At 41.5% G+C, this 19365-nt stretch overlaps 1 protein-coding gene across 4 annotated transcripts in view; it reads right to left on the bottom strand.

Annotated features, from left to right (window-relative positions):
• Positions 1-19365, bottom strand: part of cacna2d2a (calcium channel, voltage-dependent, alpha 2/delta subunit 2a) — a 141687-nt gene that overhangs the window by 13781 nt on the left and 108541 nt on the right. For all 4 annotated transcript variants that reach the window (XM_031843958.1, XM_031843967.1, XM_031843976.1 and 1 more), the window contains 13 exons: positions 14719-14769; positions 14261-14360; positions 12667-12828; positions 10753-10863; positions 9435-9513; positions 5605-5654; positions 3302-3391; positions 2896-2964; positions 2183-2257; positions 2017-2091; positions 1798-1869; positions 1564-1635; positions 1324-1385 (listed from right to left, as the gene is read on the bottom strand). In XM_031843958.1, the coding sequence (XP_031699818.1) occupies positions 1324-1385; positions 1564-1635; positions 1798-1869; positions 2017-2091; positions 2183-2257; positions 2896-2964; positions 3302-3391; positions 5605-5654; positions 9435-9513; positions 10753-10863; positions 12667-12828; positions 14261-14360; positions 14719-14769 (1068 nt within the window). The remainder of the gene's footprint in view (positions 1-1323; positions 1386-1563; positions 1636-1797; positions 1870-2016; positions 2092-2182; positions 2258-2895; positions 2965-3301; positions 3392-5604; positions 5655-9434; positions 9514-10752; positions 10864-12666; positions 12829-14260; positions 14361-14718; positions 14770-19365) is intronic.

Genomic DNA, 19365 nt, shown 5'->3' with positions numbered 1-19365 from the left:
AGAAAGTCAGTTTCATTTAATAGCAGTGAGTGACTGGTAAAAAATTGTGAAGTCTTTTGGGGTTTTACTTTTTAGTTTCACCCACTCGCATGAAGCCACTACTGAAGTAGCAGTTTTAAGTTTCCAATTCAGAGGATTTTAAGCTGATTCCCATAAATCAAATTCTCAGAATACACATCTGACACATTCTCGATGCCGCCCTGCTGTGAGAAGGCCGGTGTCCGACTGTTTTCAAGCAAAGCGACAGCGTTTGGAGCGTGTGCACTCTGTGAAGTATCAAACATGCATGGTATTTGGGCCACATAGCTGATTGTGTTTCTGTTTAAATCCGAGTGAACTTCAAGGGGGTTCAAACAAAAGAGAAATATCAGTTTCACTTTGAAATACGTCATTGTTATGGAGTGTTAGTTTGACCTACATATGCTTTATGTTAGTAAATATTTACTCTTCTACCAAAACCATAAATCAAAGGGAGAAAAAAAAAGAAATACATGTCCCATCTCTTAATCTGTGGTGCCATACAAAGCTAAAATATAACCAATAAGAGGATTAATTGGAACAGATAGAACATCAGACTGTGACTGTAACAGGATCAGACTGAGCCACAGCTACAGCAGACTAAAGTAGATAAGGCAAATTTAGATTTAAAGAAACATCCAATTTCGAGTAGAGAAAGTCCCTAAACGCAAAAATGTAGGATGAGTGGCAGAGAAGAGCTTTGAATGTCTGGTTAGAGTTAGATTTGACTGTTGCAGGCAAACACTGTAACACGTGAGGATTATTAAACACACTGGAATTTCTCTTTGAGTTGAAATAAATAGAATTGTGCAGAGAAAGCCTCACATGAACTCAGCCAGGACTGGGAATGCTGCCAGCAGATGTAATAAAAACACATCAGGCATTCGTAGGACTATTGAATATCATAAACTGTAATTTGCAAAGTGTTGCCTGGAGGAAATATCATTAGGATGCAACCTCAAATGTTCAACCAAGTTTTGAGATGAATAAACTATGCAATTAATTGGTGCTTAGAGTACTGTTGAAGGTTTTCTTACGAGAGAGCAAAACTACTGTTCTTTAATATGGGTGATTCAGATGAATTATTTAATAGAAATACAGAAGGCAAATGAGCAAGTTGCCTTTATTCAGTGATATGTTTAGTCTATTCCAAGAGCATGATAGTGGCAGCTACAGTTAACAAACACTGCTGGCTGCTGAGTAACCAGCTGTCAACCATAAATCTGAGACTTGTGACTCAAACTGGACTCAAAAGTATCAAAGTTGGACAGTTTCAAGTTGATGCATGTTTAATTTCAAACAGACCTGTAATCTGTGCCATCCACAGGCGTCCACGTGTACGTACGCATGGCCTCGTCGATGTACCTCTGTTGACAACCACAAAGAGAAACATGTAACCCGGTCTCATCCTCAGCACATCTGTCTTCCCATAATTGGAGGGAAACAACAGATCCTAAGCATACTGAGTCATTCAAGTTCATTACAACAACATTCAGGAAGGTGCTGCAGTGGATCATGATTGAGTCTCATATATTGATGACTTGCCTCATCAACTGACTTAATGAGCGTCTTGATTTTCCTTTGCCCTGGTTTGCCATCAATCATCTGTCGACGGATCTGAAAAGAGAGAGAGAGAGAGAGAGAGAGAGAGAGAGAGAGAGAGAGGACATACAGGTACATAAAAAGGAAAAACAACTGACTAATAAAGTGATTAAACTAAATGCATATTAAACACACATGCTGAAAGTAATGATGATGTTTCAGAGAGGTTGTCTTTACCTCCTCCTTGTTACTGTCCTCCAGCTCTGCATCCAGAAAGTCTAGAGTGACGGGCTCCTTGAAGTTAATGATCTGAACAAGAGCGAGAAAGCAGTCGAAGACGAGGAGGAGGGGGGGGGGGGAATATAACGTCAGTCAGAAGGGGAAAAAAAGTCTAAATTTGGCTTCAGAGGAACATTAACTGATTAAATGCGGGGCGGCGTTCATTGCTGGACCTACTTTGGGTCGCAGGTTGGGATGCAGCAGTACGTAGCCATTCGGGTCGATGGCAAAGGTGTAGCCGTTGGCTCCAAGCTGCACATGTGAAGAGTGAATGGAGGTGTGATTCAATAATAATCAATATTAAAGGGATATGAGACTGATATTGAGTGTACAACATTCTCACTCTGTATGTAGGTGTCTTCCTTTTAATTTCGTTGATTGCAATATCTACTCCCATGACTCCGAGGATGAGCTGGTTCTGTAGGAAAAACATAAGAGGTGATCATTAGTATTTCATCCACAACCGCACTGGCATCCGAGAATCACAGAGAGCCGGTAGCTGTGCCGTGAGAGTACTACATCCCAATGCCATCTTTGACTCATCACTTTGTGTGCAATCTGATTAGTCCATATTTTTTACTGTCTATCTGAAACTGTGGCGGTTTGCATCATTGCTTCAAGCCGGTGTGATAAGCTCACAGTAAATACTTTGGTCGTGGATATTGAAAGCTGGATATATCCGTCTTCTCTGGATGATGCTGCCGACGCGTGGCTGTGATGTCCGTTGTCACCTCAGGGGGGAGGTGTTGCCTCGAAGAGCAGCAGCTGGATGGACGCCATTACAAAATGACTGATGATGGTCGACAACAGCAAAGAGACGGAAATAAAACCTTGAGCACACCTGCTACTCAAACTCCTTCTCCTGTTTGAATAACCTTGTGTAGCCTTAACAACGACAATGACGATGAAAACATTGTTCTTACATAACGATAGAGGTAAAGGCTCATTAATGTGACGGATGAGCTGGGGTATGAATCATCACATCTGTGTGCTGAGCAAGAATAAAAAGTCCCGCTATTTTAAGCTCCATGTCTTGTATTGCAGTGTTGTTTTTACCTGAGAGCTTGCAGTATCAACAGTGAGGTTGAAGACCGGCATCGTTCCAGTGATGACCAGGCCCAAACCCTGAAAAAGCATATTATAAATCTATGTTTTAAAAGATCTTTGTATATAGTGTGTCATTAAAAATCTAAACCAATAAACACGATAAGCCCCAAATAAATCAACGGCAATTTTAACTCGGTTAAAACCTTTTTAACAATAAGAAGTGAAATTGAATAGATTAAAACATTGTGACACCAGAATTACTTGTAGGATGTAACCAATTTAAAAAGTCATCATCTGAATATCTTTGGATCTATGGACTAAATAATGTAACATAGAATGAGAAATATTTGGTAAATTCTATAAAGGCTACTTTACGGTTCAATTAAATAAAATGTCTTTCTAAGTTTTCTCTCACCAGAGCATCCTGGTAGACGTTTGTCCACTGCACCTGCTTTGCTTTAGTCCCAGCCAGCGCCATGGGACGACCCAGGACATCCAGGTACTCCTGCAACGGCAAAAACACACACGCTCGTGAGACCAAACGCAACAAACACGTACAATCAAACAAGCGTTTATAGCGCTCGTCATGTAGAGGCGGTAAAAGCAAAGAGCTGGAAGAGCCAACGTTCATCTGTCATAAAACTATAAGACCCTGACCGGCCTCCTCTCTGTCATCACATAAACCAGTGGGCCACCAGCAGCAGCATCCCGGTCCTGCCGAGCCATAAAGCCTCCAGTCCTAAACCACTCACGGCCGTTTCTCATCATTATGAAGGAGCTATTAAAAACACATTAAGGGTGTCAGTGGCACGACGTGCAAACAGGCCATTCTCCCAGAGGCTCTACTGTCATCGCTGGCACTATATGAGAATGTCCCACAGCTATTGTGAATAGAGGTGAGGGGTTAAGTCTACTAGTAATACATCATATGCAGTTTATTTCTTCCGTTCTCAGGAGCCACCTCGCACAATGGCTGAGATGTCATTGTTTTCTAAACAACCTATAGTTGCTTGTCATTTTAGATGTGACGTGTAATTGGTACAATTATTGAGTGATTGACCTCATGACATATGAAGCAACTGCACAGTCGGGACCATCGCACTAAGAGCCTTTAGAGTCTAGTTGTTATAAAGACCAGACACAGCAACATTGTTCTCTAGTCATACAGACTGTGTATACGTCTGCAAACATTTACAAAAACACAAAACCCTCCTACCCTATTCAGCAGTCGGTGAGTTATAAAGCCGAATGTTTACCTTTATATTACAACACAACATAATCAAATGTAGAAACAGGATAAGTGGAAAATGCAGCTGCTCTCTCGGGGTCAAATTTCCAGCCATTTTGCAAAAAAACAACTGAAACCGTATCGCAAATTTCTGACCCTTGTGTCTACCCTCAATAGAGAAAAGGGGCGCCCTGTACAAGCACACAGCTATTTCAGTATTATGCTTTTGACCGTTTGTTTTCCCATCGCCTGAACAGTGAGGTGCTGACAGGCGTAACCTATTCTATTATTAGCTCAATAAAAGTCCGGTTTAACGCGCCACAGGGAGATATTCCATCAGCGCAATGACAGCCAGACCTTTTCACGGGATAGAGGGAAAATGTTCCGCCTGGCGAGAACAATCTAGGAAACATAAAAAGCCGGCAACTGGAGATGTGGTCCAAAGGAACCGGAGCCACACAGACTCCAGCAACATCCCTACGCGTTGATTAAATGCTATTGTCTCTCTGGGTACTGTGACATCCATGATCGCAGAGAAGGGACTCTTCCAAAGACAAACATCCTAGTTAGAGCCTTATTGTTGCTCCACTGAGAGATCCTACACAAAGAAGCCTGAATGGATGACACAAGTCACTATTAACTTCAGTGTCAGATAACTACGCAGAAACACAACATATGGTGACATTTATTTTCAAAACTATTCTCCTCTTCCTACATAATCGCATGAGTCAGGACGGTTTGAATAATGATATCCTTCCCATCTATGGTCCATCTGTTATTTGAATGTTGCCATCTTAGTCAAGTGAGACTATGTGATGAGTGTGTGATGTTGAAGGGCAGAGTGCGATTAAATAATGTGTCTTCTGGGCCTATACAGAGAGCTGTAGTCACCCACCTTCAGAAAACCTATTAGAGTAAGTGGCAGTTCTCGGCATATAAATATGCTGGAGTTAATGGAACAGCTGACAGTATATTCTAGGGCCTGATTGCTCACCGGGTCGGAGGGGGGAGGAGAAGGCAGGGGAGAGAGGGGGTGGAGGGGTGTGCAGTAGCTCCCCACCTCCCAGCAACTGAGTCAATTTCTACAGCTGGAATGAGGTTATCCCAAGGGCCTCCAGAAGCTCGTAGTGCCTCTAGCAGGACCCTGGGTGTGTGAGGATCCTACGGTGTGTGTGTGTGTGTGTGTGTGAAAGAGAGTGTGACAGAAAAAGAGCAAGAGATCTGAAAGTCTTTACTTCAGAGCGTCCAGAAACATTCTTAGAGAGTCCACAACCCTTTTCGTTATCACTCCATCTCCAACTCTGTCACTTCCTTTCTGTAGTTGTCCAGCTGCATCGTCTTCTGTCCGTTTGTTTTACGGAATACTTATCTACAATCTGCATAATCATCATCAAAGCAACCATGAAGGAAAACTGGACTAGCTTCTCACTTATAATTGAATTTTTTTTTGTGGATTCATAAATGCGCATTCAGTATCCCATGTACTTTACCTGCGTGTTGATTCTGATGGCTCCAATTGATGGAATTTCAAAGTAGTAACCTGAAGATCAAGAGGAGAAAATCAACACACTATTCCAACAGAAAGCTTTGCATACAGCCTGCGTCACGGTGCTCGTCGGCGTCATATTCTGCCCCCATTTTCAAGATTGAAACAGTCACAGTGTGTACAAAAGCGATCCATTTGTAGATTGGAGTCTAATCTCTACCATGCTATTAGGTACACGTAATGCCATCATCTCCAGCTGATGGTGTTGGACCAAGCAGGCACGGTAGAGCTTGTGGCCATTGACCTCTCTACACTCGTGGTTGTGCTGCAGGATGTAAATGTGGAGGCTCGTTGGGAATGCCGAGCCCCTGGCACTGCTGCCGCTGATTAGGAATGAAGGAAAATGACCGACTGGGTCAATAACGATGCCGCTCCCCAAGCTATTAAAGCCATGAGTGTTTATACAAAGAGCGGTGAAATGGAGACAGCATCCCCAGAATGTTAAAAGGCTGAGATGACTCATTATTTTGTCACATTATGCACTGTGCCACAGTGGTTTGTGTCGAGATTTGCCTTCTCCGTCTCATTCATTTGCACATTTGAGCATGCAAACATGATGCACATATATATACACATCTCTGCACACACAGGGCACACATACTTATAATGATCATTTTGTTCAGAGCAGTAGTTTGTCCCAGTGCTTTTGGCAGTGTTCCAGAGAGGTGATATCTGTGGGTGGAGGGCAACGCTCAGCGAGACGTGAAGAGGGTAAGATATAGGTGTTAACTAAAAAGTAAGTCTGTAATGTAGATCTCCTCAGTGCTGTGCAAGTTAACAACACACGTCTGCTGTTTGAGGGGCAATTATGAATTATCAATAACAATTTTCCTTCTGAAAGCTCATTACATAATCCCTGTGCACTATTAGAAGTCAGTTATCCTCTGACGTCATCCTAAGATTTATGAAGTAATCTGGAACTGTTTTGAGAGAAATACAACAGAACATTTTGGACTTTTGACTCGTGTATAAAATACATCACATCCATTGAATTAAAAATATATCATGCCTTTTTGACTGAATGTTGTTTTCTCCATAAAGTAATTGTGTTGGAGGTGCAGTGTTATGTACATAAAACCGGTCAATGGTTTGAAAACTGAACTACTAACCTGGAAATTGTAATTTCATTTTGGCCAGTATGTAAAATCTCCTTTAACGCCCGGCGCTCTTACTGAGGGCATCACGTCTTACACAAAACAAAGGGGGAAATGAGGTTCCTACTATAGAAACAAATGCGGTTTTTATTTTGCTGCAAGGAAAAAAATGATGAAAGCAACGTTTCTATCAGCATTTAATTATGGTGATATTTTATATTTGCATGCAAATTCATTCACTTTGAAAATGTTGGATTCAGTGCATCGTGCTGCGTTGCGATTTGAGAGAGATGGTTTTCCCTGCTTATACGACCGCAGCATGGAACATTAGTCGATTTTTCGGCCATATTACAAAAATTGCCTCCTTATCTATGTTCCCTACTGACTCCAAAAATTGTAACTGCAGCCTCCTATCTGGCAGACAAATTAGGCACCTAGCCCTAGAACCCGCAACGTTTTTGGTTAAAACGCTTTTATAGTTTTTGGACCTTCAGGTAAGCTACAAAGCTACTGAGCTACTTTATAAACTAGATTATTCTAAAAGCATGCAGGGATTTTAAAAACAGGATTAAGGATCATTTGAGCACCGAGTTATCCTGATAATGATGAACATTATTTGATTGATGCAATTTGCTGGTTTGTCGTCTCGTTATGTACAATGTTATGATTTTATGTTGTCTTTTAAATATCTCCAGTTTGGTTTTCGAGTCGTTTTTCTGTCTTTTTCTGTTGTGAAACTTTTACGCCGCCATCTTGGTCAGGACCCCCTTGCAAAAGAGATTCAAAATCTCAATGGAATTATCTTGGCAAAATAATGGTTTAATAAAATGAAAACATATAAAATAAAGAGTATGCTGTTTTCAGTATGAGTATGTATTTTTCGTCCTAGGTGCAGCATGCACTACTTTATACACATATTCAATATTCTTATCAATATTTTTGTTGAGAAACACCATAAAAACTGGTGTAATTTCATCCAATAAACTTCCAACCATGCTTCTTTTATGGATACTTGAATTTATGGGAAGTTTTGTCCCTATATTTGGATTATAAACAGCACTTTTGTGGCAGTATTAGAATATTGTATTGGCTTTCACCTATTTTCTTTTAAGACAACTCTCCTTTCCGTACCGCATTTTGTTGCACCGTGTGCGAGCGTGGAGAAATGGCTTCATTGTGCTCAGAGTCACAGAGAGGTTACTTTCTTCTTAAAATGGGATTGAAGCTTAAGTGAGACAACAGCTAGCATCTCCAAGTGGCCTAGTTGTGTGTTTTTGTGCTTGTGTGTGTTACTGCGTTTTGACAAATGTGTGTGACACGGGTGAAGGGTTAGGGCCTGTGAAAGTGTCAGGGAGCTGGCTCTGTTGGAGTGAGATACCAAAGAGTAATAAGTGCTGAAGATATGAGAGGACAGCTCCATTGAGGGTGGTGTGTCAACAGTATTGTCTCATGTTGGCATAGACTTTAGTACCATGGTAATCACTACAGTCGCGAACAGCAGAGAGCATGTTGGCACAGAGGCATAATCCTGGACTTTCCCCTGCCTGACAGGGAGATGGCACGGTAATCATCTTGCTACCAGACTCCTCCTGCTAATTAATAACAACTTATGGGAAGATACATCTGAAGCACTTGGCTCCACTGGCAATAAGCTAATCAGCAGTTAGCCGAGGCTTCATACGGGCAACTAAAGGAGCAGCTTCAGATAAACTGAAACACTGAGAAAACAATATTAAATCAAGCCACAAAAAGAGAGGAGGAGAAGAGGGGGATTAAAAAATACAACTGTGTTCCAAGCTGAGCACAGAAACAGCAGTCTGAGTTAGGTTGGGATTTAATGTGGTGAGTCAAGATGAGATTCAAGCAGACAATGTAGCTAACAGGAAGAGCAGCTGAATCATATGAGTTGTCAGAGGCAGAGCTGCCTGTTTGCTGGGTTATTTTAGGAACTATGGCTGCTTTAGATTAATAAAATATTATGTTGAAAATCATGTGCAGTAAGATAAATCTTAGTGATGGTGGGTCTGTAATGGGGCAAGCAGGTTTAAATATTGAATTAAATCAATATGTATCTGAAAACACCAAGCTAGTATTTTGCTGGACCTTTCTGGTTTAAAAGATTCAAGTGTGTTTCACATCTGACCACAGACGGCATCTCTGAGAGGTATGGTCAGAGGTGGGCTTTGTTGCAAATGTAAAACCACATCCAACAGTGATGTCACAGGGTCCTAGAGTACCCCTGTGAGAGGTTAAACCACTGGAGATCAGCAAAAACTAAAATTTAGGGGGCTATTAGTCACAGTCACACTATTAGTTATAAAGTAAGCAGTGTGACCTCACAGCAAGAGGGACGGGGGTCAGACGGGGGTCAGACTGATTCAACAGAACCACAACACATTTGTTTATAGTTCTTTTGTTGAATGACTGGGCTTTGCATTTCCCACTAGAGAATGACTTGACTGGAGACAACGCCATTCACGAGAACGCTTCAAACAAGTGTGTTTCCTTTAACATTGTATTGCTCAGGGGTACCCAGTAGATGTTGAGCATCTATAAAATCTATATCGGTGGTAATGTGGACACAAGGAGGCAGGGATCAAACCACCAACCCTGCACCAACCCATATTTCTCTTTTATATGTACTAACATATGCTTTGATAAAAACACCTTATCCACATACCTTTATTGGCACAAGCTATCCACTGCAAAGGGGTGACATCATAATTATGCTGGCCAACAGAGAAGGTGAAGACACGAACCTGGATTGAGGGGAAAAAAAGAATCAAAAGAAGTCAATGCCAGAATAAATAGCCAAAAAACAAACTTCCTGCAGAGACAGCTAACAGAGCAAAACAATACCACTCAAACATTCTTCTGGATGGCAATAAGGTCACTGGCATGTGACAACTACAATGCACACATCTTGAGTATGACTAGATTAGCCTCTCAGTCAACTCACACAAATGTCTCCAACACAAGGATAGAGAGTTGTCAAACTGCAGATTATTCCTGTATGACAGCAGCCCTCATGAGGCAACAGAATAGTAACGGATATAAGAATAAAATATGGTGGCCTGTGAAGTGGAGAAAGGAGGGTGGAAGTGAAAGCAACGCTGGAACAAAGACACAAACTGAGTATCTATTGGCTGTAATTTTATATGCTCTGATGATAAAGTGGCTAATTAGTCAGCAGGTCAGAGCTGTTAACACCAGCACTACACAACAAAAGAGACCAACAGACAGGGAGAGATGGAATGAGAGAGTTGAAGAAAGGCCAAATGGATGAATCACAAGAGGAAAAAAATCACAACAGAGAGAAAGAGATGCAAGCTAAACTAACCCAGCTAGGACCTGAGGCTAACTCCACTACCCAGCCTACTGCTGGCTGTCTGATGCCCGGTTGCAGTAAAATAAGATGGATGAAAGCAGCGGGAGGTCGGTGACTTTTGAGCCCACATCTTCACAGAGACCTGGCTCCATCGTTCATCCCGGATCAAGCCGCACTTGACGAGCGAACAGTAGGACGAGAGGGGGACTCCGTCGAGACGAGAGGAGGTGGACTCTGTGTTTACATCATGACGCTCGGTGCTCAAACACAGTCAAAGTTGATGGACATTGTTTCCCTCATGTTGCATTTTTAATGTGAAGATGTAGGCCATATTATCTGCCCAGAGAATTGTGTTTGTTGCTGCTGTTTACATTCCTTACGATGCAAATTCAAAAGAATGCACGACAGGAATGTACTACTGTTTTGTTTCGCTTGTCATGTGTTTGTTGCGTTACAAATGGGCTACAACTGAATTTCGTTGTGCATCCCTGTGTTGCACCATGACAATAAATGATCCTTGAAACCTTGAACAATGAGACAATGCCAGCAGAATATGGTGGGAGATGGGGAGGGATAAAGACAGCTAAGACAGTTTCTGGACATGCATGATCCCTTGGGATGGCAGAGCGATGTAGACGAACAGATAACAGCCTTATGGGGACAGACTCACTGTTTTGTTGGGCCAGTTGTACTTCTCAAAGATTTCCTGTGCACGATCCTCCCCGCCATCTGTAAACATCATTATCATCTTATTGCAGTTGGCCCTCGGGGCGCTGCTCTCCTGTGGCAGATGAAGAGAGAAGAGGGAGGAGAGAAGAACAAAGAAAAAGGCAGCGAGACAGGTTAGGGAATATGCAAGAATGAAAGAGCAAGGTGATCATGCTAACACATCATTTAAAACTGTCTGGTATTGTGATAAATATGTCAATGAAGCAAAATGGAAAATATTACATAGATAATATTTAGCATTGATAAGCAGTATATAAATATGTAATAAATAGTATTTATTATATATATATATATATATATATATATATATATATATGTATTATAGTATATAGTAATAGTATTTGTACATTATAAAAAACATTTTGTTCAACTATCTCTTTGATGCCGGACTTAAACTCACTATGGGACAGATTATATATGAAACTGTATATTTCCGGTTATTATTGGCAGATTTGATTACAGCTTTCAGAATGATTTTTAGACGTTAGAACGAGAACTAGAGCTAAATCCTCGGATTTTAAAGATTGGATAGATGCAATGGTAGACATCTAAGAGGATCCACTCCATAAATCACCTCACCTCAGTAGATTAAAGGCAGTTTAAAAGATGGCATCTCTTCATAGGATCTTTTTTCATAAATTAATTAATTCATACATTTTAAAAATGCATTTATGGCTAAGAATCACCTGTGTGTAGGATTGTTCTCCTTACATCATTTCATTGTGCACTGAGTCTTCCACTTTTGCTTGTGCTACGTATTTTTATTTTCTATTCTTTCTTTTCCATTTTTTTGACACCACGTGTTTAATAATGTCTGCTCTTACTGGTTACCATGTCCCAAAACCAGTTTTTTAAATCATTAAATACTCAAATACCACAATAAATGAACTGTCCCTTGTGTTTACACAAATGTGCAGGTATGTATATGGCTCTAATATATATTTAATGCCGCCGTTTAACTTGGTAAATTCCTTATATTATCATAATTTTAGGATTTCATTTGGTTTATACAATATTACTCTGGCGGTAAATTTGATGTAAGCATTATATGCTCAAAGCCAGGCACCGGATTTTAGCATTCAGCTTTGATACAAACGTGCTTGCACAGCAGCTGCCATTAATATGCAGGCCAGTGGCATGTCAATCTGACAAGATTCTAATAAAGATAAATAATATTGCTACAATTACATATTTTTATTGTGCTTCTGCAACCAATCATGGGAGTGAGTCTGCCACAGACAGCGATTAAACAGGCCTTTTTATTTCTCATTCTGTTGGCAAGAGAAGGTGTGTGTGTGTGTGTGTGTGTGTGTGTGTGTGTGTGTGTGTGTGTGGGGGGGGGGGGGGGGGGGGGCAGCTGGCACTTGGCTCTGTGCCTCCAAGCCCACCAGAGGAATATAAAGTGTCTGTGGCTGATCTCCTCTGGGCTGCGCTGAGCGCTCATCAATCATCCCATCAGAGCCCATTAGGGTGGCAGCCTCTTAAAATACACAGCAGCATACGGAGCTGAGGCAGCACCTGTGTCGAGAGCACGTGGACGCCTGCTGCTGTCAGACCTCACCACGGTGCTGGCTGCTGCAAACGTTAGTGTCACTCCGTCGCAACAGCAGTTATTATCAGACCTATATTCGACAATGACAGAACTCTGGAAATGTCTTATACAAACCTGGACCGCTCACTGTCGGCACTGTTTTATCACTGGTAATTCAGTTTTTTTTTTAACTGGATCTGACAGGATGTATAATAACATGATGGAGCTTTAGTACGTAGTTCCAGCAAGTTATTAAAGACTTTCTGTAGGCACACAGACAAACCCATGCATTACCCGTCCCTGAAAAGGCTTCTTGGCTCTTACATTGAGAAGCTGTTCAAAGGCAAATGTGAAGCCAGACTTATAATCTGTGGTTCCTTTGGCTTGCATATGCATGACGGCCTCTTTGAAGATCTTCTTGTTCCGAATATTGGCTTGAACTAAAGTCCTGAAGCACGGAACAACAGCATCGGCCTTCTCATTGAACTAGAAGGGGAGATACAAACACTCACATGAGCATACTGCATATATGTATACTTGCTTTTTTAGATTAAAAAAAAAAAAAAAAAAAGTGGTGTCCAACTGTTGTAAGAGTGCGTATCCATGTGTGTTCCTGTTTGTTCACGGCAGCAGGATGCAGACGTGGGTGTGCGCAGATGTGAGCTGCCCTTCTACTCTCTGGCTGGCAGTAAACACTGGTAATTACAACTTTCCACACAAAGAACAGGTGCACCTGAAACACCAGTGCGAACCACTGAACAGAAACCCAGCCAAGGTAATATCATCTGTCTCATCTCATCCACCAAATTAGCCTAAAACTGTGTGTGTGTGCAGGTTTGTGTGTGGTGTACGTGTGTGTTCGCGGCATATATTGTCCTGCTTGTGTGCAGTGTCTATGTGTGATTACATGAGCCGCAATGTCTAATAGAAGGTTTCAAATGCCGTTTGTTCTTGAAGGTCAACTTCAAAATCAATTGACATTTTCAGGACAGACTCGTGTAAAACATTACGTGTGAGAAAAGCTGACATTTCTCATCGGTTGGTGTTGTGCCATATTTAAATTGTCAGACATCGAAATCAAACACAAAAGTATTCAGAGCCACATATTCCATAATAATCACTGTGTCACTTCTTAATATCACATTTCTTGTGTCATAAAATGTTAGGACAGTAAGCTGTGAAAATATATTAAGAAAAAACAAGCTGGGTTACATCTACTATCTATATGAATAAAAAGCTCCGAAGAAGTCGGAACTATTATAACTAATTATATTGCCATTTCAGAAGTGAGACTACAGTTTCATAAAGAAAAGTACTGAAGCATGGTGATACCAAAGTAATGATTTTGAATGATTGGTTATTTATGTATTTTGCAAATAATTCACAGCCAGCTTTTGTAAGCCCTCACTTTCTTTATAAGGTGAAATCAGATGCGTCCCCCCCCCCCCTCAGATTACCATGCTTATTTCTTGCTCTTAGAGCTGGGATTTAGAGGCATACAGTGGCTAAGAGCAATGGATTATGAGGGATTACAGAATGAAGTCTCCAAACAGAGCCACCACACACAGCATGTGGATGTGCTTGTGTGTCTTCTCTGTCCTGCAATATAGCATAACGTTAATGTTTCCCTAAACATAAGTCCTAATAGAAAACTTGGTAATCAGCAGAGAGGGAAAGAAAGACACAATCCCACACGGACAACGGTGGCCCAGGAAAAGTGAATACACTATAATGAGGGAAGTGCAGTGTTTCCACTGAAAGCAAACGACAGGGAGGAGTTTGAGCACACTGTGCCATTCAGCGACTCCCTGCTTGATTACCACCTGCTTAAAGACTACAACAAATATTTGTGTTATTGGTGCTTTCAGGAGTTATTTGTATCATTAATTCACAAATCATGATGCAAACGTCTACTTACCCTGGCCACGTTCACATAGTCGTCATCTGACAGAGTCTCCAGCATATTCACTACAGAGGTTTTCATCAGCTTCAGAGTGAGTCCACTAACACTTCCACTCCTGCAGAAAAGATGCAAGAAAGCACTTACAGATCAGTTATGAGAAGACAGGTCTTGATCCTGCTCATGTCCATTTTCCTAACTTGTGAAGGAATGGTTTAACTATTTCATCTTCTCACTAGACCGTTCATGTTTAGGCATGCATTCAAAATCACATCTGTGTGTTTCAGCAGGTGATACAATGGCAAATGGACTTCAACTAAGGTAGGAAAATGAGCAGCGTCTGCCTTCGTCTAACTTTAAGCTTTTCTGAGACCAACAGGTGGCACTAGCGCCCTTTGAAGGAGACGTCCACTCCCACCCGGGGGGAGATGTTGAAAGAGGTGGCAGTTAGAGAGACCGAGGAGTGAGAAACTCACACGTCCACGATGATGACCATGTCCTTTGGAGACGATGCACCCTGGATATACCTGTACAAAAGACACAAAGAATGGACTTTAATTTGTTCCTATTATCTTTGAGAATTGCTATAAAGAAAGGAGCAAAAGTCACAATGAGCCGAGCCATGATAATATGGAGCGACCATCGCCGAGCCCACTTAAGCCACAGAATACTGAAAAGGCTTATGTGCTTAGAAGAGTTAATAAGTTGTGTTATATGCGTCAGTGTTGGCTCCAGCTTCTGTCGGCCGACTTCAACAGAGATACTCCTCTTTACTGAATAACAATGCCCACTCTAAATAATTACTGCATAAGCCAAAGTAATTGCTAGTTTATGGTCTAAGTATATAATAACACATTTACTAAAAGTGGCCTGCACTGAGCTGTACAACCTCCTAAGCACACAAGCCACCACTGTAAAGCCTGGAACTGAATCTAAAGGGAGCAGAACTCAACTCTAAACAGAGGATTCATACAATTGTTCATCAGTGCCAAAAATCTAATTAGTGTTTTTACAAGGGCTAAGATTGTTTTCTTTAGTTTCTTGCTAAAATGTGCTAAAACAGGTTTTTGAAATTCAAATATTACCATTTTGATAAATATTTATATTGCGTAAATTAGCTAATTTCTTTAAAAAAAATGTGACATTATTTATCAGTACAGATAAGCTGTGCTGGAGACCTTATTAAGTTTTCTTTAAAAACCTGCCAATAAGTTGACACACTATTTTCAATAGCAATCTACAGTACACATATTTAAAAATGTCTTCCCAAATCAAATGTCCCTTTTTTGTAGTGAAATAACTACCTTACACTGCCTTACATGTTTAGGATACTGATAATAATTTCAAGATAACGAACCTTTGTAATTATTTTAAGACAAAAAAATATATATATTTAGACACTTGAAATGTATATGAACTTGTCAAGGAGCAGCCTGAGTGGTGTGAACCTGTGCTGTGGAGATCCTCTACTGTGCTAAGTGCCGTCAGTAAAATAAGATAGCAGATGTTCTGTTATGACTCATCAGTTGGGCGTCTACCAAATTATTTACTCTGGCGGCCCCTTTGTTGGCCCAAGTTATGACACAAGTTATGACTTCTGCTGCAAAGCGGCTCCTAAAATACGGCTGTTCTTCGCGTGCGTCAACCTCAGCACAGCGTTGGCCCACAAGGCAGAGACGGCACTGAACTTTCAAGGCCAGACAACTTGTGTCCTGGAATCGGCACACATATAACATCTGTCCACAGTTGATAGAGGGTGACATACAGAGGAAAATCCAAAATTCCTTCATTCTGTTCCAGTGGCAATTAAATTCACATTCACCCCTGATACAAACAGAGCTGAGATTGATGGACATTGTATGACATCAATTCTATGGCATACTGGGAAGGGGGGTATCAAATGTGAGTATTCTGAGGAGCGAGCAGGCAAGCAGTTAGTAATCATCAGGGGTCTCTTTCTACTGATTATCAGCCGTTCCACTGAGTGTGGAGAGAAGCCAGCTGCCTGTGGGCCAGAGAGGCTCTTTTTTTATGCTCGGCCAAGCTGATATGGAGGTAGAGCAACAGAGCCCCGGTAGGCTTCGCCACCGCTCCCACAAGTCTCACCGCTCCCACTCACTGGCAGGAGCCACTCCAACCTGCAGCATGACCTCTGACCCGCGTTGAAGTGACGTCCCTCAGCACGCTGCCTGGGCTGCTGAAATCCGTTTTTTTTCAGACACAACTTGGGCCCCACTCTACTGAAAAGCTGCCTGAAACCCCCAGATGGAACAGAGACTCGGCACCAGCACTGCCTCGCAAGAGGTCGATTAACTGAGCATGCCCAGAGTGAACATGGGCAAACTGTGTGTGTGTGTGTGTGTGTGACTGTGAGGGAGAGAGAGAGGGAGAGAGGGAGAATCCAATTATTTTCAATAATAAAGAATGCCACATCAAAGGTAGAACTTCCGCAGCTCTCCAACTGTGTGGCGTATGAAATCAGGTCTGGAACCATGAGGCATATTGGCATGCATGACTTTTATCAATTTAATTACTGAAATCTTAATTTGAGGGAGTGAGAGGGAGTGGGGGAGAGAGCTAAGACTCCACACAGTGGCTGCTTCTTTCTTTCGAGCGGATGGGGTTTGTGAAAGCGATCATCGATGCAGGACGAAAACTCTGTCAAAATGTGGCCCACGTCTTTACTCCCCCAGGCTGATGGACGGAGACACCCCTACTGGAGATTGAAGGAGGGTCATTTGGTGACGGCTGATGCCTGCAGACCATCTGCAGGATTTTCATTAACTTCTCTGGTCAGTCTATTTCTCATGGAGATGAAGAGTCCTTTAATGGGACTTCCAAGTTATTTTGAAGGGGCTAAATGTTAATTAGAAGGCAATGCAGACTTCTATTACCAGTAGTCATTATAGGTCATCTTCCACAGACCCAATGTACAATCTCACAATGGAGAACTGTGCAAGCTTTGGCCCTAAAATCAGTTGAGAAAATATCACTTTCAAGAAGATCATTTCTCTCCAACTGTGAAAGAGGCAGCATTGATCAGCAGTAATGGGGTTTAGGAGGAACGAGTGAGCAGTGATGGAGTAGACAGGAGTAACACATGAGCCATGATAGCGTCACCCAACACTGAAGCTATAGTGCTGCCATGGCTGATTTTCCCCACAGATTGTCTTGGTGTATCAGCACTCGCTCTCTTTCTCCCCTTTTTCATTGCCTAAAGCACAATTGAATTTTCTCCTTGCCTCTGAGCAGAGAACATCAGGATCAGAGAGAGCGGGAGGAAGTCAAGGATTTTCGGTCTCCAGGCTGATACGCGGTTCTACAGTTCTGACAGATAAGAATCACGAATTGAGGCCGATATCGGTGTATAATTCTCCACATTCTGACTCATAGATCCAGATGTGTTTTTTCTGCATGGATTCCAGTCAGTAATTACCTCTCAGCTTCTGCCCACTGATGCCATTCTTTCCCTGTCATTACACAGTCTCCTGCCTGCCAAGGCCAGGTGACAAGCAGATGGGCCTGGCTGGTGCTGAACTGAGCCCCGTCGCCCATTCTGTTCCACCACGACACAACCATCAGCCATCAGACACAACATATCAGCCTATGGCCTCTCTGTCCGTTCACTCAAAGTTACTGGTAACCACTGGTGCTGAATTATATAGTGAAAGCACTTTACTTCAGACATTACCATTGTATTTACATATGACTTTTATTCTGTGGGCAACTCATTACAAAAGATAAACTAATGTGAAAGCTTCTGAGTCCAACTGTATGTGATTTAATTCAACCTGTTTATACCTGTGCATCACGTACAGGTATTCAAGTGAAACCTCACATCTCAAATACAAGTAGAGAAGTGGCTACTTTGTTGGCCATGCGAATGCATCTGCCTACAATAAAGAAGAAACACATACAAACAAAATGTGGTTACTTTGTACATATAAGTACATAAACCACAATAAATACAATAACACCTAAAAGCCCCTAAGAACACAAAGTGGCCATGCTTCTGAATATTAAAGAGACTATGACATGTTGTAATGTGGGAATAACATATTCATATTATTTTAACTGGCACTATACATTTAAATGAACCAATCAATCACATAGTGACCTTATATCTTCATCAGCTGATCAGGTCTTATCATTTTTGTTATACCCCTAAAAAAGCACTGTGACATTAATTATTAAAGTAAATTATCAAGCAAACAAATGACAAAGCTTCTCAGTGGCCAATGCTTTTTTTTTTTTTAATTGTTTGATATATTCTTAAGCCAATAAATTGAAAAAAGAAGGTCTGGCCACAGCAGCGCCAGCGACTTTTATGCCCATAAAAAAAACCTGGAAAGCCATAATGTACATCATGGATGTCACGATATAAACATGTTCATACCATTACAATATGCACAATCAAGATAACTTGTGTGAGTGGAAGACGTGCTCTTTACACTGAGGTGGAAGGAGGTCTCGCTCCAAATAAGAGGAGATTAAAACAGCAACATTTGCAGCCACCCCACCCTTACAACACGCCACCACCCGCCATCAATCTAAAAGAAATGCATTAGACAAGCAACGACCACAATGACATAATCTGCATTGTGTTGATTGTATTTTTGCTCCTTTTTGCAGCAGTCTGGTAAAGGAGTCTCATTGGAATTCATGAAATAGTTTTATCATGGCGCACCGCTGCAAAATCAATACATTAACTGTGCCGGGGGGCTAACTCTCTCAGGAGATTGTGTTTATGCACCCTGACCCATTCCACAAAGTGTTGCGCATTACATTTAAATTGGAGGAATTATCTACTACATACATTTCAGACATGCAATAGATACACGGAGCATGATACACGGAGTGGCTTGGGCTCATTTTAATGTGCGACAGGAAGTGTGCAGGAAAAGCTTACTGTATGTTTGGAGTTGTGTGTGTGTGTGTGTCGTGTTTCATTATATTTTTTTTGTTAGGAACAATTTTCATTATACAGAGCATACAAATAATGAGTGAGATGTATATACAGTACCATCTGTATTGTGTCTGTTCTCCACAGTATGAGCTCTGATATGCATCCATCATGTACAGGAGATGTAAGCAGAGTAACCACAGAATAATGGGAGGACTGT

The sequence above is a fragment of the Anarrhichthys ocellatus genome, unplaced genomic scaffold (genome assembly GCF_004355925.1).
Source record: "Anarrhichthys ocellatus isolate YVR2014 unplaced genomic scaffold, GSC_Weel_1.0 scaffold1, whole genome shotgun sequence".
Taxonomy (NCBI): Eukaryota; Metazoa; Chordata; class Actinopteri; order Perciformes; family Anarhichadidae; genus Anarrhichthys; species Anarrhichthys ocellatus.
The sequence above is the reverse complement of the archived record's forward strand: the minus strand, read 5'-3'. Positions and strand labels throughout refer to the sequence as shown.